The sequence below is a fragment of the Musca domestica genome, unplaced genomic scaffold (genome assembly GCF_030504385.1).
Source record: "Musca domestica strain aabys unplaced genomic scaffold, Musca_domestica.polishedcontigs.V.1.1 3, whole genome shotgun sequence".
Classification (NCBI taxonomy): domain Eukaryota; kingdom Metazoa; phylum Arthropoda; class Insecta; order Diptera; family Muscidae; genus Musca; species Musca domestica.
The window spans coordinates 5,401,960-5,409,843 of NW_026712299.1; the positions used below are offsets into that span (position 1 = coordinate 5,401,960).

General features: G+C 37.1%; 1 protein-coding gene across 3 annotated transcripts; it reads left to right on the top strand.

Annotated features, from left to right (window-relative positions):
- The first annotated feature begins 758 nt into the window (after positions 1 to 758).
- On the top strand, positions 759 to 7,450 carry LOC101889705 (lamin Dm0). Of its 3 annotated transcripts, none has more exons than XM_005184501.4 (4): positions 759 to 938; positions 3,491 to 4,132; positions 4,497 to 5,200; positions 6,469 to 7,450. In XM_005184501.4, the coding sequence occupies exons 2-4, from the start codon at positions 3,703 to 3,705 to the stop codon at positions 7,210 to 7,212; spliced, it is 1,878 nt and encodes a 625-aa protein (XP_005184558.1). In that variant the 5' UTR covers positions 759 to 938; positions 3,491 to 3,702; the 3' UTR covers positions 7,213 to 7,450. The 3 variants fall into 3 exon arrangements, with proteins under 3 accessions (XP_005184558.1, XP_011292924.1, XP_011292925.1); XM_011294622.3 differs by having other exon boundaries at positions 3,528 to 4,132; XM_011294623.3 differs by lacking the exon at positions 759 to 938 and adding an exon at positions 951 to 1,074 and having other exon boundaries at positions 3,528 to 4,132.
- Positions 7,451 to 7,884: the final 434 nt, after the last annotated feature.

The following is a 7,884-nucleotide window of genomic DNA, read 5'->3' on the forward strand; positions in this document are numbered from 1 at the left end:
TTGAATGTTCAATTGATAATTTTGGTAATTTGTAAATGATTTGTAAATGAAGTGGTATTTAATAGAAGACCTCAGTAGGAGAACACTTCAGAGGGGGAGCTTTAAAAAAAAAGAATCAGAAAACGCCTACACTTCTAACTAAAAGACCTTCAAAGAAGTAGTTTTCCACAAAAACTCCATCGATTTCACAAAAATTTCTTCTATAGATGTCACTTGAGTTTCGGTCCAAAGAAGCGGTATTTACATCGAGAAAAGAGGACAGCTTCTTCCACCGGAGAATTTTTTTCGCTAGACATACTTTACCTTTCCATAAAAACATATGGGAATATTTTCCATAGGCCTTAGAAGAAAATATGCTCTTTCTATGGATTTACAAAGTTATAGTATTACCTCTATTAAGCTACCAAATTATTAAACATTGTTTGAAAATTAAAAACATTTTAAAAATCGAAAGTCTCCAAATATGTCAATAAACACAGTAATTCTATTTCAAAGACACTGGCGTACAATGTGAACAGCCCTAGTTAGAAGCGCCATCAAAAATAATTTAACCGCCATCAAAACCTTCTTCTTAATCAAATGACGCCGTCACACAAACATTAAGTGTAGCTCCGATCTTTTATCGCTTGCAGTCTAGACTTGTACGATTCGATATGGTACAATGTGAACAGCCCTAGTTAGAAGCGCCATCAAAACCTTCTTAATTAAATGACGCCGTCACACAAACATTCAGTGTAGCTCCGATCTTTTATCGCTTGCAGTCTAGACTTGTACGATTCGATACGGTTTAATCAGTGTTTGTTTTTTCCAAATATTGGATTTGTTCAATAATAATACAATTCTCAATATATAGAATTTCAGCAAACGTAATTTCGTAATATTGTGAAAGTGTTCTCTCTAACAAGTGAATAAATTAAACCGGCATTTCAAAAGTAAAGGTAGAGAGAAAATTTGAGTGAAATTCCAAGCAACCAAACAAACATAAACAAAAAAGAAAGTACAAAAGAAAAATACTGGGTAGAAGGCATAACCTCCACGAACCGGTATTTTCCCCTGGATTTTATTTCGCAACCGGTATTACTCAAAATAGTTTCTCTTTGAGTTTTATTTTTATGTATCCAGGCAATGACTCAAAAACGCACACACAGACGGGTTTTAATGAAATATGTCGAGCGAACACAAATGAAGAAGGGAAATATCGTAACGTATGGCAGCGGCGGTAACGACTGGATTACCAAAGTGCAATGTTGCCAGATTGATAGTTTAATTGTTGAAAATAATTACGTGAATTTGGGGGGTCGAAAAGCCGAAATGTAAAATTTGGGCTTATATGAAGGGAAATTTTTAAAAAGACAATAAGACAGTTTTTTTCTGGAAAAGAAACACATAAATTCAAAAAAATGCATGAACTCTTTATTTTAATTGGGCTTAATTTAAGTTTAGTAAAAACTCAATGTACAGAACAAAATCGGGTTAACTGGGTTCAAAGATTCATATCTCTAGATCCAGGAAAAATATTAGCACATATTGCAGCGTTTTGGAAAGGTTATAGTGTCAACTATACTTTGGCATATACTATGTGGACTCCTATAATGGGCCATTTTTCGATATTTCTAGGGGGTATCTTACGAATAAATGCTTCAATGTCACACAAAAATAATCTAACGGAGTTAAATCACATAAAATAAAGAATTCACTGAACTTACCTCTCAATAAGTCCATTATTACTCGTGTTGTGTGCATTGGAACCGGTTTATTAAAACAAGATTTCATACAAGTCAAACCCTTTGCTTTTGAGCCAAGAAGTTGGATATAATCTGCCGTTAGCGCTCACCATTCAAAGTTCCGCTACGATTCGCAGCATATCTGAAGAAATAAGGTTCAATGGCCTGACCAGCCCTTCAGCCTTTACACAAGTTAAGCCGATATCACGTTTCAGATAAAAGAAAAAAAATATACACTTTGAAACATTTGGAAGTAAATTGAAAATTTCAATGCTGCGAAAATTAATAAAATACAGAGTATCATACAGTTATATGGGGGATATATGTAGTCGTGGACCTGTGTGGAAAATTATCTGCCAGAGTGGGCGGTGCAAAATGTTGATAAATTGGCAAATGTTGATAAATTGACAAAATACCGAATATCGGAAGGTAATTTTATATGGAGGATAGACGAAAATGATTAATCAATAATTTTCTGTCATGAGAAGAAGTACGCAATTTAAAAAATTCCGACGAAAAAATAAACATAAATCATCAAAATACCGAATATTGCTAGGTACAATAATATGGGGACTATACGAAAATATGGACTTGAGTAGATAATCATTAAAATATCGAATATAGGGGGGCACCATCATATTGGGGGTATATGAAGACGCACTCATTATGACATTTAAATGCCAAATTGTTATAAATCATTAAAATAACACATATTGGGAATGTGCAGTTATATGGGGTCTAGACCTATACGGAAAGCTCTCTGCAAGGATATTTCCTAGATACTGGAAACAAATTACCAATTTACAAAAGAATTCATTTTAAAATTGCGTCTGGAACAGGCAAACCACTTTAAATCTGCCAGTACAACCATGGTACAATAATGAGGTAGAACAGCTTCGTAAAACTACAGAAATACAGCCCTGGGGCTATGCCCGCTACCTGTCAAATTTGCATGAAACTAGTTGCTTTCATATATTCAATATTTCTCCTCATTTTTAAAATCATTTAACCAGCGGGAAAAACTAAATAAATGCCTGGATTTTCTTTCAAACATATGATCTAAACAGTTCTCTCTTTCAATTCCATGGCAAAACTGTAGAATAGCTTTAATGCGCGTATCGCAATGTACGCGTCTTTTAATCATTTATTTTGAAAATATTCTATTTTTAATTTTCAAAACAATAAATACATACACAAATTTGGCAGAAGTCGGGCACATTTAGAAACAAATTGTAATCAGCTGGTAGCTCTACCTTACCTTGTTATTGTACCATGAGTACAACATAATTAATTCCGATCGGAAGCTAGAGTGACAGACGGACAGATATGGCTAAACCGGCCGACATAGAATATATATGTAGGATAGGGTATAGAAATAGGCTATAGTATGTTTACATTACAGTTTTCTAGCGGGCTAACACTCTTTTTGAACATTTAAATTAAGTTCACAAATTGAACCCACTGGATTATTTCGAAGTCATTGTAAAAAAGGCCCACATTTAATTTGATATCGTTGAAGACTCAAACCGTCCCGTTAAACTATTGCCAACACATTCATGTGGCAACACTCGATTTCCACTCAAAGAAAACATGCACACACGCTCAGTTTGCCGCAACTGTACTAAAATAAATGCTTCGCATACAAGAAAACGCTCTTATTTTCAGTTTGATTTGTGGTGTTGTTGCGTGCGTATCTCCTCTGTTCGTGCGTCTCGTTTGTGTGTGTATTCTACTAATCTTTTCGTCTCGCTGTGGAATTTAATCAGTTCGCGGTCGTTTGAGTATTAATGCTACTCTATTTAGTTGACAGAAGAAACAAGAACACCACCAGCAAAAGCTAATAATAAGAAAAAAAAAAAAGAAAAATAAATAACAAGAAGAAGAACAAGACAACCTGTCAAGTGTAAAATATAAAAAAAATTTACAAAATTAACAAAAACTGTGTGTTTCAAAAACAACGTCCTCAAAATAAACGATTATGGCAACGAAATCGAAACGCGCGGGTACTGCCACGCCCCAACCGGGTGGAACTAGTACTCCATTGATTACCAATGCAAATCGTCCTTCTAGCCCATTGAGTCCAACACGCCATTCACGTCTTGTGGAAAAAGCTGAATTGCAGAATTTGAATGATCGTCTGGCCGCCTACATTGATCGCGTACGCAATTTGGAAACGGAAAATGCCCGCCTATCCATCGAAGTGCAAACAACACGCGATACCATAACGCGTGAATCGACCAACATCAAGTCGATGTATGAAAATGAGTTGAGTGATGCCCGGCGTTTGTTGGACGATACGGCCCGTGAAAAGGCCAAATTGGAAATTGACATCAAGCGGCTATGGGAAGAAAATGAGGAATTGAAGGCCAGATTGGATAGAAAAACCAAGGATTGTTCAATTGCCGAAGGTGAGTAGTCCGAGAGAGTGTATGTGTGTGTGTGTGCCTGTCTGTGTATGTAGTGTGTTGATTTGTTGTTTTTATGCTATTTTATCAGCGGCTTTGCTTTGGTCGCCTAGCTGCTGGTGTACATGTGTTTTTCTTCTATTTTTCTTGTTATGTCAAATTCTATATTTGACAATTTGCGATGGCTGGCTCTGGCTGCTGCTGCTGCTCTCTGAGTGTATACATGCGGGTGACATTTGTTAGTACAGTGCCAATGCCAGGGTTGCCATATTTGGTAGTTTGTTTTGTTTTGCAGTCCGTTGTTTGTTGCAAATCGTAATTTCATTTTCAACGGAAAAAAATTAATGTTTTTCTTTTTTTTTTTTAGGAAATGCTCGTATGTATGAGTCACGTGCCGCTGACTTGAGCGCCAAATACAGTGCCGCAAATGCTGACCGCAAAAAGGCCGTTGATGACCTCAACGAATTGCAAAAGGAATTGGAGCGTCTACGCAAACAATTGGATGAGGCCCGCAAACATTTGGAAGACGAAACACTGGCCCGTGTCGACTTGGAGAACAACATTCAGAGTCTGCGTGAAGAGCTCACTTTCAAGGATCAAATCCATTCGCAAGAGATCAACGAAACACGCTCCCGCCGCCAAGTTGAAATCAGTGAAATCGATGGCCGTCTCTCCGAACAGTATGAGGCTAAGCTGCAGCAATCTTTGCAGGAGTTGCGTGAACAATACGAAGGACAAATGCGTGCCAATCGTGATGAAATTGAAATGTTATACGAGCAAAAGATCAAGAGTCTTCAAGCTGCCGCCAATCGTAATTCGGGTGCAGCATCAAGTGCTATTGAGGAATTACGTGCAACACGTACTCGTATCGATAGTTTGAATAGTCGCATTAGCGAATTGGAGTCGACAAATGCTGCATTGAATGCACGCATTCGTGACTTGGAACAATTGTTGGACAACGAACGCACCCGCCACGTTGCCGATATTGCAAATTTGGAAGCCGAACTGCAACGTTTACGTGATGAGATGGCTCAGCAGTTGCAAGAATATCAAGATTTGATGGATATTAAGGTAAATATAAAACGGAGGACTTTTGTGGGAAGAACATATTCGCAAATAGACTCTAGTTAGTTCTACGGTTCTACTTTAAACATTAAAGCTTTGAAGGATCAGTTTCTGTAGAAAAGACTTCTTTTTCTTGAATCTCTGTAAAATGTCTTCAAAATTTGGAAGAACTTCACGAAATTTTGATGTCATATAATTACGGAAAGAAAGTCAAGGAGAGATTTGTTAAATTTCCTTATTATTGCTATAAAAGGAAGGTTGCTATAAAAGGTGTTCAAAAGACATTCTGTGGAGAACCTGAAGAAGGCTCTTGTAAGTCCATTTTATTAGATATCATCTCGAGTTATACTTGCTGTTATAGCTATAGGTACAGCAACAGGTCTTTTGTCGCTAGGCAGGAAGCTTCTCTCATTTCTGCTAAGAATGGGAAAGGGTTTATCTATAAGTGACATTTTGCAGACCTTTTTAACATAGACGACTCTTTAAAGGAAATATCAAAACCTTTATAACAAATTGGTCTTTTACAGCTTCTATACCAGACAGAGATGGAAAACTTCTACTTTAAATGTATAAAAATATGACCTTTAGGTTTCTCTAATAGCTTGGCGACCACAGCATCAAGACCTTAAAAAACCTTCACAATTTTAAAGAAAATAAAGACTCCTTAAATAAGAAATATTCCATAGATCTTCTCTTAATGGAAGACCACTTTCAGGTCTCTTGAAGGCTCGGAATGCCTTCATAGAGAGTTTTTACAGAACCTCCATAAAAAATCTTTAAATGATCACATGTATTTGTAAAAGGCCTTTAATATATCTTTCCCTAAATAGAAATATTTCATAGATCTTCCTTAATAGAGTCTACTTAAGGACTTCCATCTCATTGAGGCCTTCGTCAAGTCCTCAGAGATTTGCTACCCCAAAAAATCATTCATAAAACTTCTATATGTAAAGGGCCTTTAATATATCTCTCCCTAATAAAATATAATCCATATATCTTCTCTTAATAGGAGATCGCCTTCACGTCGTCCATGTTTTTGAGAACTTCGCCAAGTCTTATCTTTCACAGAACAGCTATAAAAACTTTTACAGTACCTCTATATGTTAAAGACCTTTATTGGATTTCACTTTAATATGAAATATTCCATAGACCTCTCACGTCTTTCTTGTATTTGAGGCCTTTGCCAAATCTTCATAGATAGGCGATCGCTTTCCAAATTTAATCCCTTTTTTCCCATTTAACCTTTTCTAATCCCCTTATCTTCTTTCTTTCAGGTGTCATTGGATTTGGAAATTGCCGCCTATGACAAGCTATTGTGTGGAGAAGAAACTCGTTTGAATATTACCCCCGGACCAGGATCAGCATCGGCCAGTTCCTTTAGCCAGTCGTTGCGTTCAACACGTGCCACACCACATCGTAAGACCCCAATGCGTGCACCCTCAACGGCATCGGGTGCCTTCAAACGCAAACGTACCGTTGTCGATGAATCGGAAGATGTTAGCCAATCGGAGTATTTTGTTACCAGCAGTGCAAAGGGTGATATTGAAATATCCGAATTCGATCCAGAGGGCAAATACGTTAAGGTACACAACAAAGGTACCGGTGAAGTACAAATTGGTGGCTGGCAAATCAAACGTAATGCTGATGGCAAGGAGAATACCTTTAAGTTCCATCGCACAGTTAAAATTGATGGTGGTGCTACCATTACGGTATGGTCTTCCGATGTGACAGGTGTCACACATGAACCACCAACCAATATTGTAATGAAATCTCAAAAATGGCAAAGTGGTGAAAGTATAAAAACCTCCCTATTCAATGCTGATGGCGAGGAGGTGGCCGGTGCTGAGCGTCTCAAACGCACCGTTATACGTCATGTGTCACGTCACCGTACCACCGGAGGCCACAGCAGTGGACGTCAAAGTGTGTCCGTTTATGATGGTGTGGGCAATGAAGATTTATACCATCAGCAAGGTGATCCCGAACAGCAACAAGGCGAAGAGAAATGCCGTTTAATGTAGAAAAAAAGCAAATGGATTAATTGCTGCCACTTTCCTCCGGTATTTTAGATGGGGGAAGATAGCCACAAGAAAAAATGAACGAGTTTTTAAGGTGTAATTTTAGTGTAAAACAAAGAAAGGAGAGAGCTATAGGCTCCATAAACGAAGATACGATATATGACGCGCAACTTTACTATTTTTTTTATTATTCTCACATATAAGAAAAAACAATTGTAATTGCTTCCTCTCCACAACACACTCAGAAGAAAAGAAGATAGTTTGTTCTCTTTAGTGTCCATCAAAGATAAAATTTCAGATCAATTCAATTTTTTACACATTCATTTTGGGAAAGGCATGAGTTTGGACAAGCGGCAAATGAGCAGCCAACAACAGCCAGTAATGAATGGGGTGTTTTTTTAATAAAATCTCCCCATTAACGGCGTAGTTTAATTGCCAAAGCCAACCACCAAACTCATGATCAAAACCACCACCACCACTACCAGCATAATTTCCTATTGCTACTTATATTGAAATATTTTATTTCCTTTTTTCGCTGTAAACAAATTTAAAAGTGGTAGAAATTCCACCACAATCCATTTTACAAATGCGTTTTTTTTTTTCTTCTTAAATTAATAGAGAGAACACTTTACACTTATTTCTTTTTTAACTATAAGTATGTAAACTAACTTTAAT

Excerpts from the sequence above, each read along its gene's own strand:
- LOC101889705 (XM_005184501.4), top strand. The coding sequence starts at position 3,703 with ATGGCAACGAAATCGAAACGCGCGGGTACTGCCACGCCCCAACCGGGT. Across the intron at positions 4,133-4,496 it reads GGATTGTTCAATTGCCGAAG|GAAATGCTCGTATGTATGAG; the intron begins GTGAGTAGTCCG and ends TTTTTTTTTTAG. Across the intron at positions 5,201-6,468 it reads AAGATTTGATGGATATTAAG|GTGTCATTGGATTTGGAAAT; the intron begins GTAAATATAAAA and ends TCTTTCTTTCAG.